Source organism: Lepus europaeus, chromosome 4 (assembly GCF_033115175.1).
Source record: "Lepus europaeus isolate LE1 chromosome 4, mLepTim1.pri, whole genome shotgun sequence".
Classification (NCBI taxonomy): domain Eukaryota; kingdom Metazoa; phylum Chordata; class Mammalia; order Lagomorpha; family Leporidae; genus Lepus; species Lepus europaeus.
Window position 1 is genome coordinate 68,792,345 of NC_084830.1, and position 18,581 is coordinate 68,810,925.

An 18,581-nucleotide genomic window follows, 5' to 3' on the forward strand; every position below is an offset into this window, starting at 1 on the left:
TGTGCCTTCTTGCTGTTGGAAACCCTGTGCTTTGTCTTGGAGACGACTTGTGAATTCTAGAGGAGACTGCTAACTACTTAACACTGAGCAACACATCCAGATGGTCTCTACTGAAGAGCTATGGGCAACCACAGGTTATGGCTTCTGTCTGCTCATAATAACCTTCTGCCAAAAGATAATTCAGAACCTAAACTGGCAGTATGAGTTAGAAGTTTTATTCTCCACTGGTCATCATTTACGTACCTTGGCCTTGTGTGTACTGTTTAGGAATTGATTAGTTCAGGTTTGCAAATAAGAGATCTCAGTTATCAGCCCACAAGAACATTCTCAGAACCTTTTCTCCCCACATAAACTACCCAAAGAGTAAAGAAAAGTATGCTTTTTTACGAGTTGCCAAGGATGACTCTTCACTGGGTCTGGAAGAGTGCACAGGATCTAGCTGAATGGCTGGGTAGGTTACCACCACCAGACCCCAAGAAGCCTAGAAATAACTTGGTCTGGGTCGAAGTGTGAATATCATGCTCCCAAGTCTCTTTCTGAAAAGCATAAATGCAAAATATCCCATTCCTGCAAGCAAACCAACCACAAGGGTGGTGCCAAGAACTTTTGGGGCCCTTTTCTTGGCCACCCGGAATGCTGTTGGCAGCACTGCAGAGATTAGTATATTGTTGACATGTCCTAGAACCTTGTTAAATGTTTTTCTCTTCAAGACACGCTCATAATAGGTCTCCAAGTTGGGTCGCTTTCCGTTTCCCCAGTTTCTCCTTGCAAACCCCAGGAACTTCAGTCGATGTAATGTGACAGCAAGTGAGACATCTGCCAGGGTGAAGGATTCTCCACAGAGCCAAGGCTGATGGCCCTCTTCTAATAAGAGAGAGAGAGAAGGAGAGTCAGGGACAAGCACCAAATGGATAGACTCCAGTGGGTATCTATGGACTCAGACTTATGAGCAGATGTAAGTAGAGCAGAAGTTGAAGGTCATGGTTCATTTTCTTGACAATTACACTCAGCAAGAAATTTTATGCATAAAAAATATACTATGCAAAACTGTCTGAAGCTAAGAGAGACTAACTTAACTCCTATCAGACACCCAAGTGCATCTGTGAAATTGGAACCACTTGAGCTCAAAGCCTATCTCTATCACTTCACAAAAGACTCTGAGGCTAACAGCCCCCAAGCAAGAGAAGTTAACAGAGCCTTTTGGTTTAGAAAAACAGCAGGTGTGTATAGGGAAAATCCCTAAAGTTGGGCCTGAAATGTCACTCAGAGATTATTTCTCTTAGTGACTTCTCTAAAGCAGAAGAGAGTCCCTATTGTGAAGCAAATTTCAGGGAATACGTCTTCCACCCTGTTGTCAATTAGAGCAAGGCAACAGTCTACATGTTTATTATACCTGGTGAGAGCTTCATCCTGAAGTTAGTTCACAGGTATAATACATGGATGCATCAGCCTCTATTTTATACTGGGCTTTTATGAGTTCAACATCACTGTTGTTATCAAAATGAAAACTCATGAGTAGTGACAGTATAAAATAAATTACAGACCTTTTTTGGCAAGACCTAAGAAATGTTCCCATAAATACCCCTGATGTTGAAAAAAAAAAAAAAGACAAATCAGAACCCACCTGGGGTTTCTTCATTTCTTCTTTGCAACTCAGTTTCAACTTGATCCAAGACCTTCTCCAGCTCATCAAGAATTTTTTTCAAATATTTGACATTGTCGTGATCAAGCAGCTTTGACTAATAACAAAAAATGGGTTATTCATGCCTATTTTACATAAGTAAACCTATGTAGAGCAAAGTAAACACAAGCTATTACATCTTACATCCATACCTGCCCCAGAAGCAGACCCAAAACTCACAGGCAACTCTCACGAGACCAGATGATCAGGGAGGGGAAAGGCTGTGAAGAGCAGGAAGAAACTCCTCTGGTGCCCAACTCAAGAACATAACTTCAGTAGCTTCACATGAATACATTAGTAACTGAAGGGCTAGGAACCAAGACGCAGTGTGGATGCAGTGTGTTAGTGCTGAGTGGAGAGTAAGGGAAGTGAGAGTGTGAGTGTGTGTAGGCATTTCTTTTGAGGCACTCATTTGGTAACAATAGGATCAAAGGTGCTAGTCAGACAGAGGGTTGACGGTATTGCCATTTGCTGTATTTTTAACATGGAAGAAGCTTCCATGTGTTGTTGGGCCAAGGAGAGCAAATTAACAGAAAGAGAAAAGCTGACCATTAGCTTAGTTCTGACATTTACATCTACTTTCTGCAATCGTGTAAAGCCTGCTCATTCAGGACCTCGTCCCATCTGGTTGATCTCTGGCAACTGCTCCAACTGTAGGACGGTAAAATAAGTCAGGGTTTCGTTTAAAGGCCGTCTGTCTTCACGTTCCAACACATCCATCGGCCTTATTGCTCCTGACAAGGGTACACAGCAAGTCCATGCAAACCATGGGGGCACATGGGTCTGCCTAGGACTTAAAGTGCTCAAATACCTGAGAGGACAGGTTCCTAACACGCTTTATTAACTGTTTTTACATTTCATAACCTTCCATGGCAAGTGGCATGCTCCTTGTCTGCCCTTTTAGCAATTTTCATTAAGGTTTGAGTAGCAAACCTAATAAGCAACATTCTTCCTAAAAAGTAGACCATGAGCCACAGGTAACACGTGTACCTGTGATATTTAAAAGCAGGAGCTGTGGAAACAGTGGTACTTTTCAAACAGAAGACTATTTACTACGAACTCTGTCAGTTGGAGACAACCTGGTTCACTTACTTTCAGTCGCTTCTGCTTGGCAATGTATGCCTCTTGTAAGTCTGGGTTTTCTTCAGCAAGTTTCTTCAGCTCAGACTCTGTGTTACCAATTTGACCTAATAACAAAAACATTTTTCAAATAGAAAATTAGCTGCTCCCTTCTGTACCAGAAGCCAGGAGAGGCAGGGAAGCTCGACAGGCAGAGCATGAGTGTCCCAGCTCGTGCCCTGGCTCCCCCTCAGACTTACCCCTCTATGCCTCCATTTCCTGTGTTTAAAATGGAGCTGTAAGAGTACCTGTCACAAAGACAAGGACTAAATGAGAAGCTCCATGGAAGGCACTTAGAGCAAGGCCCAGCATACCCTTGTGCTCAGTGCAAGGGAGTTGTTCCACCTTTCAAGTTTTCTATAATGAACTTGTCTATATAAAGGAAAGGAAAAAGCCTTATTTTAAAATATATACATATTAATTATATATGGGGCATGGGAGGGTAGGGTAGCAGGGTATAGCTTCCACTGGCTGGAACTTGGTGGCCCTTATAACTTCGGTACCCATGTGCTTATATTTCACCCATGGTGATCTCAGGGGTGGAAGTGTTTGGGTGTGTGATAGAATTATAGTCAGAACATTGGTTTTGAGTCATAGAGTGAGTACTTAGGAAAGAAAAGAAGAGCACCAAGATGAAGGAGAGAAGCCCAAAGAGATGGCAGGGGAGAGGAGACAGAGAAGAGAAGAGAAGGAAAAGAGGAAGAAGGGAGGGGATGGAAAGGGAAAGGAAAGAGAAGTAGTAAAGGAAGAAAAATAACTCGAGTACATGATAAAGATAAGGTATGATGTAAGATGTAAAACAGTTTCTGGTTTTCAAAGGCCTGGGCTTGAGGGTCCTGGTCAACCAGCCCAGAGTCTGAGCTCTGTCACCTTCCATGCCCTTCCTATCCCCAGGCACCTGTGCTATGGAGCACACCTCCTCCTATGCTACACCTCACACACCCTGATGCTAATCTAGTCTCCTGAAGGAGAAAGAATGCTGGCTATCATGACTCAATCACAGTAAATCTCCAAATCTGAATGTAGAGTACAGGTCTGACACCCCATGGGCCAGCTCCTTCATAATGAAAGGACCAGACAGTGGTCCCTAATCCTAGGCAATTGCCAGCTGTTCTCATTTGCATTCCATGTGTGCCCATGAGCACATTACATTACTTACATTTCCAAAGGCCACTCTTCCAAGTCTTATCTGAGTTTGGCCCTCAAAGCCAAAAACTAACAAATCAGGTCGTGAAGACAGTAAATGTCCAGCTGAATATCTAAGTCGCAAGTTTTTCTCACTAGTTCATGGACCCATCAATAATTTGCAGGTCCATAAAGCAAACACAGCAACCCTGTGCCCAATCTTCTCTCAGTGGTCATGAGACATCTTAGGTCTCAAAGAGCAATGAAAAGAAACTCCTCCACCAAAAAAAAAAAAAAAAGGAAGGAAGGAAGAGAGGGAAAGACGGAGGGAGGAAGGAAAGAACTCAGAATCCCAAAGACTTAAGATTTTTACATACTGCGAATCCTTGTAGTTGCATAAGCTGGGATCATGGAGTCCACAGTGAGCTCAGGATGTAAAATGCAACCGTGAGTGTAGGCATCCATTGGCAAAGAGTCAAGCAGCTCTCGGTAATGTTGTACCCTTGGGTAATACATGCTTCCTTTCTCAGGCATTAATCGGGGTGTTCTTTCTGAAATACACACACAAGCACATACATAAACATTAAAGAAAAAGTCACAAACAAGATGTTACATTGTTACACCCCAAAGCACACACACAAAAAAATCTCTAACCCTCTCATTAACATTTCAACATTATATCAATACATTGAAAAGATGACCTTGACATCTCATCCGAGACATTCCCTGAAATCACCTAACGCACCAGACCAGACCCCAAACCGTGATCACACTGGCTTCCTCTTTCTTCTCCAGCTTGCAAACTGCTACTCATCCCTCAAAGTCTGACTATTTATGTCACTTCCTCCATGAAGTATTCCCTGACTTCCTACAGGTGCCAACAGCTGGCTGGCTCCAGGTGCCTTCCTACATGTGCCCATAATTCATTGTACAAATGATGTTATAGCCCTTACCGCACTGTAACTAGTTGTCTGTGTCTTTGTGTCCTGTGGACATCTGCAGGACAAGGAAGCTACAATTCAGGATCTAGCACAATTCTTCACACATTTTAAATGTTCAATGAAAACTTGGCTAAGCGAATGAAGACTTATTATAGAAGATAATCAGGACCTATTCTTGCTTAGGTGCCAATCAACACAAGAGTGGCCCTACTGTTACTATAAGAATGTGGAATGAGTCTGTACAGGATAGGGAAAGCCTTTGCTCAAATACCACAACTGCATTTTCCCTAGGAATTTCTAACAATTTATCTATGAAAAGTGGGTTCTACATAAATCTTCATTTGCTAGCTACAATCTATACTATAGATTTCTTGAGAGTAAGAACCACATATTGTTCTCTGTCCAATCCCCTGTGCCTAATACAACGTTTGACACAGATCAGGTGTTCAATAAATTATAATTAATGTGCAAATCCCCAGATTTCTAGGAATTGTAGAATACTTGGTCTGGAGAAGCTCAGCAGTAGCACACTGAGATACAGAGGCTGAGCAGTCCTCCCACAATCCCACAGTTTATTAGAAGCATACAAAGAACTGAAGTCTCCAACTGCTAATGTAATGTTCTAAACCATGACACCATAGCATCTTCTAAGGGTTTACACTCCAGAAACTAAAGCAAAAAAAATAAAAGTGAAGGATGTGACCTACACGTCAGGACCACATCTCTTCAGGGTCATCTCCCACCTCTAGCTCTCAAACCACCCCGGATGAATGCCAACTGGATCATTCAAACTAGGGAAAGAACAGCCTCAATTTTCTTTATTCATTTTGTCCTTACTCTGGGTGATTTATTTAATGTAGTACCCTTTTAGGCATGCCACACTTATTCATAAACACTGACAGTTCAGAGTTAGTTGTCATCAACAGAACATTTCAGAAAAGATCCCATCATGCCAGACCAAGCAGAACAATAAGCTTTTTGAGTCAACAAGATATTTCTGACTCTCAGAAGAAGAAAGACGGATTACTCCTCAAACCAGTGGGCAAATGTCTGCTTCCCTGCAGGAAAGTCTAATTCCGGAAGCTGCATGAGAATAACTAACAATCCTGCTCATTCATGCTTCATCACTGACCCATGTGGAAAGGAGACAAGTAGGTCACCTAGGTCACAACCAGTCTCATACAGCTTACAGTTAGCTCCTCCTCTTCAGAACCCCACAGATATCTCCAGAACTGCAACCAATGCATGGTAGACATTTCCATGACGTCAACATACTGGAAGCCTGGACATTCTAAGGAGCTCCTTGTGTGGGCCACCAGCCCTTCTCAGAATAATCATATTGTCAAATTCACAAAATATAAAACAGATTGCAAAGGAAATTGATTCTATTAAAATATAGTCTTCAAAATAATTTTCAATTATGAAATACCAGTACATCTTTATTAACACTAACAAGATAACAGCAGTAAATTAACAATTACCATAATTTCAAGGTATTATGACGTCTGCAATAATTTAATACACCTATAATAATTTAATGAACCTATTTGTAATTTCTGTTAGTACTAAAGTCACAGTCACTGCTGGTATTGCCGTGGATGATATTTATAGTGGCAACGGAAGGAAATGACAGCTTTCTATTAGAAAATAGTGAAAATAAAGATACAATTGCTCACCATCTGAGATCTCAAGCCTCCTGATTTTTATTCATAGACTTCCAAGGGCAGCTATTCTCAAAATGAGATCTGGAGATCCTTGGGCTTCCCCAAGACACTGTTAGGTGACCCACAAAATCAAAGATATTTTTACACTAATACTAAGATGTCAATTACTGTTTTACTTATATTCTCTCTCAATGTATGGCCGAGTTCTCTAGAGGCTACCCTGAAGCTAATGCAATGAGTGCTTGAATATTCTAGTGTCTTAAATTTTTTCTGTTTTAATTTCCAGATGGTAAATATTGATAGGTAGGACCACCCACATAAACAAAAACTCCTGATGTCCTCAATTTTTAAGACAGTGGGTCCAGAGACCAAAAGTTTAAGAACCACCACTTTGGGGCCCCAGGAACTTCAGGTTAATAACCAAAGTGGTACAATATTTTCAAATGGTACAGTATTTTCAATTCCCAGGTAGTTGAATTCATGGCTATCGACTCCAGCTGCTTCCTGATGCCAGGCAGGCCCTGAGTCTTTCTCCAACACAGCATACCACTTCCTTCCTGGGAAAGTAATGAGAGCAGGAAAAACAATGTCTCATTGCTTTCTGGGGAAGTTTCACTGGGCCAAACCCGAATTCTTGAAAGGAGGACAAATGTTCTTCAATTCATTGTGCTTATTACACAGAAAAACACTCTGTCAGACAAAGCATGAGGTCCTCTCTGAACCCAAGTTCTTATCCTATTTCTCACTTTTCTCTCCTTGCATGCTTCAAGGAAGTGCTATCATCACACAGGCATTGTGCTGCCACGTTCCGCGTCACACCAGACACAGTGGTGTCCTGCCTCTGGAAACAGTTTTGCTAAAGACAAGGAGGAATCTCCTCTGAGTTAAAAAGGAGATCCTACCTTATCATTTCCAATCTTTCCATATGGCATCTTTGTTATGACACAGAGAGGAGAATCATTTCCAATGTTCTACCTCAGTCAGGAGTGGGAAAGCAGTCCTAAGGCACACAGGGGCAGGACCAGGAAGCAGGGCAGTTTTAAAAAGCAAGCCATGAGAGGAAGCATTGGAGAATGGATTGCAGTAGTGGAAACCAGGCTTGGTGACTAATCTGGAAGAAAAAATAATTATCAATATATAAGCTGCTTAAGACCTGACTTCCTGGAAGATTTGCATAGGAGATACAGGAGGTAGTGCATTGCACATAAATTTAGGTAGCAAATTGAAAAGAGGCAAATAAATACAAAACAGAAAATGTGATAAACCGCAAAGAAACCAACAAAAACAAGCAAGAAAAACAGAAACAATAAAAGCACTGTGCAGCCATTTAGGGGGAACAAATGGCCCCATACATTCTCAAGTCTGTACTGCTGAGTAGAGTAACAATGGCTCTCAGCCATTTTAAAAAATAAATAAACAACATTTGATTTCCCCCAGAGCAAAAACTAAAATGGAATTAAGGACCTAAAGGCATGAGCTTTCAGTATTTTATGCATTCACTGCTCTGCTCTCCTACAATGCCTAGTGATGAGAAAAGGAGGCTAAGGTATTATGCCTTGTTTTCGAGAAAGATCACCACCACCACCAAAGTCAATTTGCATAAATTATTATTCCTTTGTTAGTTCAATCAAAACAGGTTCAACTTTATTTCTATTTTTCTGCAGTTTTTTTACTTAAAAATTTTAACAGAACAATCATACATATTTATGGAGTACTATGTGATCTTTCATTCTATAATGTTCAATCAGGGTAAATATATTTACTCTTTCAAGCATTTATATTTCCTTATAGTTAAGCCATCCGAAAATTCTATCTTCTTGCTTTTTCTAGCAATAGTATATCAGATAATACGCATAATATAGCTGGAAAATATTCTAACTTTCAACTACTCACACAGCAGGCTATGCACAGGTAGAATAATAATGTTAAGCAATTAAGTTAGGATCTTAAGCAAAAGATAGAATTACAAACTGACTGCAACTCAAGGCTATCATAGTTTTGATATCAGAAAAGTAAAATTGAAATACAGCTGAGAAAATACATGATATCAGATTAAATCAACTCACTTTCTGCCCCAGGATTTTCTGAGACAGAGAAAAATTTACAGCACTGTTATCAATTAAATGTGGGCATTCTGTGTTAAATGTTCAGTTTAACTGGTATCATATTAAAGACTTTTTAACAGAAACATTAAAATGGGAGGGGGCAGAAATTCCTTTATCAGACAGTTCCAACTGTTTGATGCATACAATATAGAACTAGGGCCTCTGTATTTTAATACCTCCACCTATGACAAATCACAGAGTAAAAAAACAAAATTTACCAAGATGCAATCATTAGTGTCAAGGACTCATTTTCCTATCTATATACTATATTTTCTCCACTATATACTATATTTTTTCCACTATATACTATATTTTCTCCACTAATCAGCATTTTCAGTAGCTGTGCTAGAAGGCTTATGAAATCTTTTCGTCTATATACAAGAGTTTCATTGACAGACAAAATTATTCTATAAACCTTAACAGTAACTGTCAATCCTTTAAATGTATTTTAAACTGTATTTTCAGTGTAATAATGAATTCAAAATTAATGTTCTTTTTAAAATGCTATACATGTTTCAATATATAGATAAAATTATATGTATGAAATGACATTTCATAATCAGACATGATTTTAATACATGAGTTATTGAATTATTATAATGTTTTTAAAATTCTGTTTCCTAATACTTAAAAATTATATCTAAAGATATAAGACATTATTTTCAGATAACTATTATATTTTAAAATATCAAAATATTCACCATATGGTTATAACTGAGTTATTTGGCAATAACAAATATCACATGTTCCGATATTTTATAGTTCTTTCATACTATGTATTCAATATCTAATAGCCAAATTAAATTTAGGTCAAAAGGACACAAATATTACAAGAAATAGCTAGAGTTAAAAATCCATATTTGGGGCTAGTGTAGTACAAGTTAAGCTACTGCTTGTGATGTTGGCATCCATTTGGAAGAGTTAGTTCAAATCCCAGCTGCCCTACTTCCAATCCAGCTCCCTGCTAATGCACCCAAGAAAGTAGTGAAGATGGCCCAAGTGCTTGAGCCCCTGCCAACCTTGTGGCAGACCTGGATGGAATTCCAGGCTCCTGGCTTCCACCTGGATAAGCCCTAGCTATTGCAGGCATCTGGGGAGTGAACTAGCAAATGGAAGATCTCTCTCTCTCTCTCCCTCTCCCTCTCCCTCCTCCCTTTCCTCCCTCCCCCTCTCTCTCATTTCTCTCCCTCTCTCTTACTTTGTCAATATGCCTTTCAAATAAATAAATAATTCTCATTTTATAAAATCTATGAAATCACATCCACAGTCCCTGAGTCTCTTTACTGTCATACATCATCTAGCTTAACTAATTGCTTGCTATTATAACTATTCTTCATTACATGCCCACATTGAAAAAGGTACCATATGTATAAAATTTTCTATAAAACTGAGTAGTAATATTAACAATATATTAAGGACAAGTTTGGAATTATTATCAAGTTTATAGAAAATTATCTTTGAAGGGATAGCCTGTGGCATAATCAGTAAAGTCGCCACCTACAACATTGCATTCCATAAGGGTAGTAATTTGAGTCCTGGCTGCTCCACTTCCAATCCATCTCCTTGCTAAGGTGCCTGGGAAAGCAACAAAAGATGGCCCAAGTACTTGGGCCCCTGCAACTACGTGGAAGACTGGATGAAGCTCCTGGCTCCTGGCTTCAGTCTGGCCCAATCATGGCCATTTTTGTCATTTGGAGAGTGAACAAACAGATAGAAGATATTTCTCTCCCTCTCCCTCTCCTCTCTCTCTCTCTCTCTCTCCTCCCCTGCCCCTCCCTCTCCCATCCTCCTAGCCTCTCTCCCCTCTCTCTACACTCTGCCTTCCAAATAAATAAAACAAATCCTTAAAACAAAAAAAAAAAGAAAATTATCGTTGAGGATTAATAAGCTTCTGAAGATTTTGTATCTTTAAAATATTCTTCATTAAATTAATAATAAATGGTTACTGAAAGAGTGAATGAAGCAAGAGCTCTCTTCTAGCCCTAGTAGAGCAACTATAATTGAGCACTTCTAAATTCCTTGTAAATATCAATAATGTCTACACCATTCTTTCAAAGACAGCTTTCAAAGAAGCAACATAGTCATTCTCCAACTTATTCAATATTTCAGGCTAAAACTTCAAAAAGATTGCCCTGGCTACCAAAATCCCTCCTCTCCTACCCCTAACTACCAGTTTTTTAATGGATTATCCCAAAAGTACAAGGATGTAGCTGTTAATACCCAGAAGGGCTAAGAAAAAACTCCAGGTCACAAATGATCATTTTTCATATAATTCTGAGCTGAAAGAATAAGGGATAGCAAATAACAGTGACAGATAGACCAAGTCACTCCATCCTGAACCTAAGATGACTGGCTACACTGAAAGTCTCTGCTAATAACCATAGGCAGCCATACACTTCAGGAAACCCATGCACTTGTCATTTGAACTTGTCAACAGTCCTCAAAATTCTGTCCATAACTGGAGAAAATGCCATGTTCCAACCAGCTCAGAATGTGAAGGGTTACCACTCACCCGGTTCTAGACAGAATCAATACTTTTAAAATAACCTGATATCACATCAGCATTTTAGTTAGTTATTATCAACCAGGCCCCTCAATCCTTCCTTAATCCAGCTAATTTTTTAAAAGAAAGTTAACAAATTATCTTTAACCTTCTTGAACTTTATTTTAGTCTCCCATTTTTTGTATTGTTCTATGACAAACATTTCATAAGGTAGTCACCATTCTAACTATCCCTGCTTTTCTGTCATTCACAAATGTAATAATATTTCTTCTCTCTGTGGATTCAAGTCATATATACAATTGATAAGCTCAAGACAAGGAAATAGAAGGCTACAAAGAACACTACAAGACACCCCCATCTGGATTGCCATCTATTTCAATCATTCGTTCATTTTAATCATTCCAAAGTGTTTATGAAGCACCTATTTAAAGAATATTCAGTTTACACAGCCTTGGGGATAGTTTTTAGTAAGAGAGACACTGCCTCTGATCTCATAGTATGTAAAATTATCTATAAGTAATTCAAGTATTTAAAATATAGTATGATAAAAAAATCATTATTCGTAAAATGAGTGTAGCTCAAGGAGCAACCTGGCATAAGAACCCCACAAATGAATATTCTTCAATATGATAGTTTATTCATCTACAAATGTGATTATCACTTAACCATTTCTGCTTTTATTCCATAAGAGTATCATGTAATCTCAAATGCTCTATTTACAGTAGTACACACTATATGTATAGCTGTGCCTGGCAGATTTTTAAAGAGTTACTGACACTCTATTCCTTTTTACTAAAATATTCAAAAATCCAAAATATAAACTTAAAAGCCTTTTGACAACCCATTCCAGAACTCTGCCAGATTTAAAGACAGTAATTTACAGCAGTGTTTTAAAGCTTATACGGTAATTTATGACAATATCCTCAAGCTTTAATGTGCATATGAATCACCCAAGGGCTTCTTACAGTGATGATTCTAATTTGCTAGATCTACAGTGAGATCTCGGAGTCTGTACTTCTAACAAGCTCTCGGGAAATGCCAGTGCTGCTAGAGGATGGAACACACTTGAAGTAGCAAGGATTGGTAGAATTCACCTTTCCTCCTCTTTGACCATTGGGATAACTTTCTCCTATTGGTCAGTCTCTTGTCTGGCTCTTTTCCTAGTTCCCATGTGTTCTTCAGATTAAAATATCTTAATAGTAACTGTGATAACATTTATTTTTCTTTTATTAATTTCAGTGCTCTGAGACAAACTTCTTCTTAACCATAGACTGAACTAGTCTTGATTCATATAACTATTATTCTTTTGCTGTCTTCAAATCCACAACAAATTTGAGATTCCTTAATCCTTATCACTTCTTAATCCTTTCCAATAAGAGTGACTATTCTCATGTGGAAAACAAAAGTGTAAAATAATTTATTTTTTTCTCTACAACTGATAGAACTTACATTGCCTCACCCAAAAATCAAATAGAGGAACTGAGTCAAGAAAGAATTCAAGTTACTGGCAGCATCAAACTATAAAAGTCAGGACTCTTGATTGCTTACTTATAACTGTAGCTCAACCAGAATTAAAAGTTTGCAGCTTCTGTATTTCTATCCTGTCAGTCAGCTCAGAAAACCTTCTCCTCTAATTCAATAAATAATAATGCAAAAACAGTTTACTACTTCCCTTGGTTATTTAAATATAACTCAGCAGAACTCAGTGTGTTTCCATTTTCTTGTTATTATACAGTAAAATCAAAAGGGAGAGTCTTAAGAAAAATTTTAAGGAAATGTAGTGTGCAATATTAACATAATATGTAACATAATATAGTGTTAAGAAAATAATATCTAACAGTAACATTACTTTATTAAAAAGTGTTATATTTTATATCACAGAATTTCTTAGAGGAAACCAGTATAAGGAAGAGAAAGGAGGAGGTACAGAAGAAGAGGGAATGATGATAATAGTAGTAGTTGCTGACCAACCAATGATATCAAGAGATTTAAGTATGACTTTCAATTTATTATGCATACCTTTTAAAAGTTTTTGATCATTTAAAATTAAAACCTTACACAATTATTTTGTCTTATCACATTATAATCACTTTTTCCAAGAAATACAAAGTATTATTAACAGACTTATCCATTTCCAAAAAGCTCAAAATTGAGAAAAAGTGCCTTAAATCAATTTAGCCACAAATTTTCAAGACAGTTCCCAGCATATAAATTTATAAGGGTTAGCAAGAAATTGTGAAGAAGTAGTTCACTAAGCCTTTCACTTAAACTAAGGCCACCTTTCATTAAAACCTACAATCGGAATCTAGAATCCTAGGGAACTTACACTTGAATTAACAAGGGGATAGTCCTCTTGACTATCCTCAGATACAACAAATGTAGCCCACTGCTGATCCAACCCTCCACTCCATTTAGGTCTCATAACCACTTTTCTTCTAAGACATTTTTTGACCTGGTCATTTCTTCCAAGCATCCTATAATTTAGGGTTAGATTCTGGTTTCATCCTACACATCAACATAAGCAGTGACAGATGAAAAGTAGCTGGATCTCATGCAGTTTCTTCTTTAGAGGAGTACTCAGCTAAAATCTAGGAGCCCCTGTCTGCTCTCAGCTGAGTCAATGATCAGCTATGTAATCTTGGGCAATGCACTAAAACTACAGTTCACCTCAAAGGGTTGTCATCACGAACAAGTGAAACACAGTGTAGGAGATAGCATAATATGAAGGCTTAGGAGGCCAAAGACTCTACCATAACATGGCAATTCAAGGCAACCTTTTTTCTCTTTCCTCAGATACAAAATGGGAATAACTAGTCTACCATGTTGTCTTAGCATGGGTTCTTTTGAAAGCTGAATGGAAAAGAAATTCCAAAATGCTTGACACATAAGCTGTCAATAAATGATAATTAATTAAAATGCACTATACAAATTTAAACCCTATAATTCCCCAGAAAAGATACAAAAATCAAACTAAAAAGAATAGGGGCAAAGAACTCAAAATAGACTAACATATATCTTCCTTGTCTAAGATTTAATCTTCCTTTTTCTTCTTATTTTTAGGATGAAACCTTTTGACAGATTATAATAAATTTCATAATGTACATTTAGAACCAATATTATATATTTGGTTTTAAGGCTCACAAATCACATCACCAACTATACAGCTGCAGGGGTTTTTGCAAGTGAACTTAAAAAGAATATCTCAACATTAACATTCACAGTTCACATGAAATCCTCTTAAATGGAATTATGCTAGTTTATTTTATTGACTTATTTTATATCTGTGTGCTTATGGAAATGGAAAAGGTTTTCAATCACTAAAACATAATTATGAGAGAAAGACAGAGAGAGAGAGAAAGGGAACACATATTTGTGTAAATCCAAAAAATCACAAATAGCCTTAACATTACCATCCAGGAAAGTCTGTTCAAGATAATCAATGATCTGAGTGGCCTCACAAATTATGTTTTCCCCGTGGATAAGGACAGGCACTTCTCCAGTTGAGTTCAAACGCATAAACCAAGGCTCATTGTGCTCACTCAGGGGCAGACTTACATCATGTTCCTCGCACTTCAATGCCTTTTCAGCAATTACCAAGCGCACCTGGAAGAGTTCACACCGGTTACTACAAGCACGCCAACTTTCCATTAAATGACTTGCCTAGATACCTCTATACAGCCTTTTGGGCTCCCCTAAGTACTCTTTTTAATTCCTCCTCTTCCTGGAAGGAACAAGTGAGATATATGCTAGAGTCTTATTCTTCTAAATTAGAGAAGAAACCAAAATAAGGAATGAAAACTACTTCAACTGCATTATACAGTCACCCTCTCTACCACCATTACTTTCTTAGAATCCTAATTATGAACCTGGAAAACAGGTACATTAGGCCTTGTTGTAGAGCTCGAATGCGACCAAGAAAGAGTTAAAGAAGGAAACACTGATTATGCACTTGCTCCAAGGCGCTGGCCTGGGCCTCACTGTTCAGGGCCCAGCAGGCAAGGCCGCCAGGGATGCTTTCTGCCGCGTGTCACCAGTAGTGATGCCTGGACCATAGCCTGTCCATCTCGCACTGTCACCGCTCCCCATCAAGGCGCACCCCCGTCCAGGAGCGAGGCAGGAACCACCCCGACCAGGATGGGACGCAGCAGGCCAGAATCTGGGTGCCCAGGCTTGCGGACCTGGGACCCAGAGGGAGCTGTCCGGGTGCTGAAACCCGATCCGCGCCACCCTGGCAGCTGAGATCTTTACCTTTTGAGAGCTGAAGGAATGCGTCCAGTGGTACAGAATGAGCTTAACCTCCGCTTCGGGCTTGCCCTCCGCCAGCAAGGGCGCGGCCCCTCTCTGCTCGTCCTGTCTCCGAGCCATTTCTGGGTGCAGAGCGCTGCCTGGCCTGCCCGTCCGCCCTGCGCGTCTCCCTCCCACGCCAGGCCCGCAGAGCGTCTGTGGGTTTTCCGCAACGCCTCCGGGGGCCCGCAGGACCAGGGAGGGTGGACGAACGGGCTGATGGGAAGTGTAGTTTAGCAGGGGAGAGCTGCGGGGCGCATCTGCGAAGACTAGGAGTCTGCTTGCCCAAAGGCCTTAGGGAATGGAAGCCAGCCTGAAGGCGAGCTCGGACGGCTTTGGCGGAGAGGGGGGCGGAGGTATCCAAAAAATGAGTCTGTGGTTCTTAAAGTGACTAACGAAAAACGGTAATAGCAAATTATCCATCAATTTTGTAAGTTGCTTAGGTCTAAATGTATCTATTTTCCAGGATATTTAAGGCTCCTCCTGGAGTCTGCCCTTTGGTAGAAAGTTCAGGACAAAGCAACAGGTGAAGGCTCTTTGAGTGTTCATTAGAAGATGAGTTTTTTCTCACAAACACCTAATAAAACAAATGGTGATGTAAGATAGTCTCCTTGGTAAATGCACAGCCATACTATTTGGATTCATGTCCCGGCTTTTCCATTTCTCCACATTTTTAAATAAACTTACATTTGAATTCCATTCTCATTTCTATTATTTTTATTTAGATAGTTGCTTTATTTATTTGAGAAGCAGAGAGAGAATGCCTACAATCTGTGGTTCAATACACAAAACAGCATGGCTGGATCAGACTGAAACCAGAAGGTGGGAACAAAATCCACGTCTCCCATGTGGATTGCAGGGACCCCACCACTGGAGCCGTCACCTGCCTCCCAGAATATACATTACTAGGAAGCTAGAATTGGGACCCAGCCAGGACCTGAACCCAGGCTCTCAAACACATGCCATATGTCTCCAATTTTAAAGTGGAGATGATAATTTTCATTTCCCTTAGATGTTTTTTGTGAAAACTGAACAAGTAATACAATGTTAGACTCTCAAAACAGTCTGTCATCTTGTAAATATTATTCATGGGTTCAGTGCCTTATAAACATTATAGCCAAGATCAGAACTTTGATTTTATACTATTCTGGCTTTTGTTATATACCTATAAAATTTGACATATCAGTAAATGGATAAAGTTTCTCTTTCAGTAAACATGTATAAATATGACAAAGAAACAAATGCTTGTGTAACTCATTCAACAAATACTTATTAAGCAGTTACTGTACTCCAGGCAAAAATGTGTAAGACTTCATATTATCCAATTTTGTTTTACTACAACCAAATACATAAGGCAACTAACTCAATAAAAAGAAAGGTTTGGAGCCGGCATTGTGGTATAACGAGTTAAGCCGCTTCCTGAAACATCAGCATCACATATGGGTGCCGGTTTTAGTCCTGGCTGCTCTGCTTCCCATCCAGCTCCCTGCTAATACATCTGGGAAAGCAGTGGAATATGGTCCAAGTGCTTGGGCCCATGCACCCATGTGGAATACTGGGAGAAAGCCCCTGCCTCTGGGCTTCAGCCTGGTGCAGCTCCGGGTGTTGCGGCCCAGTTGGGGAGTGAACCAGAAGATAGTTCTGGTTCTCTGTAATTCTGACTTTCAAGTAAATAAATAACTCTTAAAAAAAGAGAGATAGAAAAGGTTTACATCACTCACAGCTTTGGAAATTCAAGTCCATGACTGGGTGGTCGTATTGGTTTGGCCTCCATTGGGAATGTCAGTAGGGTAAGGGCAGGAGCACATGTTGGGGTAAGTGGCCACATTTTGAGCTAGCAAAAGAGAAAGGTAGGGTGGGGCCAAATTCAGGCTTTTGTAAGAATCTTCTAAAAAAATTAGCTTTCCAAGTCCAGTCTCCAGTGACCTAAGGACCTCCCAGGTGGCCCCATCTCCTACACGCTCTCCATGGTACTGCTGCCTGGAGACCAAGTCTCTAACATGTGGGCCTTTGGGGGATGTTCAACATCTAAGTCACAGCAGACTTCACACTGCTACCCATGACATAAGTCTAATGGTGATGACAAAGTTAATAGATAAGCACAGTATAGATGAGGACTATCTCAGGGTAAGCACAGGATGCTTTGAGAAAAGAGGCAGGTAGCCAACCCAGGTCAAAAAAAGGGTCCCGGGAGAGACAGTCTCGTTTCTTTCCATTACAGCACTTCATTTGTTGTTCTCTGTAAGTCTTGTAAAAGTTTTAGAGATTTTATAATGTTTACTTACATCATTGGGTTAATTCAAATGCTGCAACAAAAGTGATCTTTTCAATTCTGGGTATTTTTTTTTCAATTGTTTCACTCTTAAGAATACAAGGGAGAAAGCAAAACTGAAATCAGTGAAAGTGGGGTTTAAATTCTAGCTCTATCCCTACCTGACCTCTTGTCATCGTTTATTTCACCACATATAAAATACAGATATGTAGAAAAACATGCCAACCCAGAATGAGGTGAAAATTCAGTGACAGAAAATATGTAAAATACCTAGGGCATTGCATGGAATGTAGTTGTTGATAAAAAAAAAAATTGTAAAAATCCCCTCCACTAGGTTTAAGAGGACATGACATAGCATTTGATATTTTTAATTCTCAAAATCCTTGCAACTACCTATATTATCTTTCCTATTCCTCTTCAGAAAAACATTTTTTAATTCTCAAACTCCACATTGCAGTGTATACTACACAAATCCTTTCTCATTAATTTACAAAGTTACCTCAGTGTTTGAATAAATTCAACACTTCTGGCAGGTTATCTCATACTTACAGCTAAGAGTCCTAACAATAAAATCTACTCCATCGAACACTCAGCACATTCTCTGTCCCACCTTGCCAGCTACAAAGCCAAGTTAACACTGAGTGAACTGAGTGCAGTGTTCATGTTTAGTACCAATTATTTATGCATGTCATTGATGTGTAAACATGTACAAAGCTTCTGAAGGGAAGTTTATCACTGTGCATCAAAATCCTTGAAAATATATATGACCTTCTAACCTGGAAAGTCCCCTCTATCTGAAATTTAACCAAGAAAATAATGGGCAAATTCTGATAGTCCTCAAAATCTATTTCCCCCTTCTTTTATGACATTAAAAATTTTACCTGAAC

The 18,581-nt window shown here is 39.2% G+C and overlaps 1 protein-coding gene across 2 annotated transcripts; it reads right to left on the reverse strand.

Moving 5' to 3' along the window:
* Nucleotides 1–481: 481 nt before the first annotated feature.
* On the reverse strand, nt 482–15,503 carry GDAP1 (ganglioside induced differentiation associated protein 1). 2 transcript variants are annotated; one of them, XM_062189542.1, is made up of 6 exons: nt 15,387–15,503; nt 14,549–14,741; nt 4,303–4,476; nt 2,774–2,868; nt 1,625–1,739; nt 482–864 (listed from the first exon to the last, which is right to left on the reverse strand). In XM_062189542.1, exons 1-6 carry the CDS (start codon nt 15,501–15,503, stop codon nt 482–484), a joined length of 1,077 nt encoding a protein of 358 aa, XP_062045526.1. The 2 variants fall into 2 exon arrangements, with proteins under 2 accessions (XP_062045526.1, XP_062045527.1); XM_062189543.1 differs by lacking the exon at nt 4,303–4,476.
* Between the last annotated feature and the right edge of the window lie 3,078 nt (nt 15,504–18,581).

Bases quoted from the DNA above. Each gene is read 5' to 3' on its own strand.
- GDAP1 (XM_062189542.1), bottom strand. From the start codon at position 15,503: ATGGCTCGGAGACAGGACGAGCAGAGAGGGGCCGCGCCCTTGCTGGCG. The intron at 14,742-15,386 runs GTAAAGATCTCA...GAACTCTTCCAG, and splicing joins ATTCCTTCAGCTCTCAAAAG to GTGCGCTTGGTAATTGCTGA. The intron at 1,740-2,773 runs GTAAGTGAACCA...TTTTGTTATTAG, and splicing joins CCAAGCAGAAGCGACTGAAA to TCAAAGCTGCTTGATCACGA.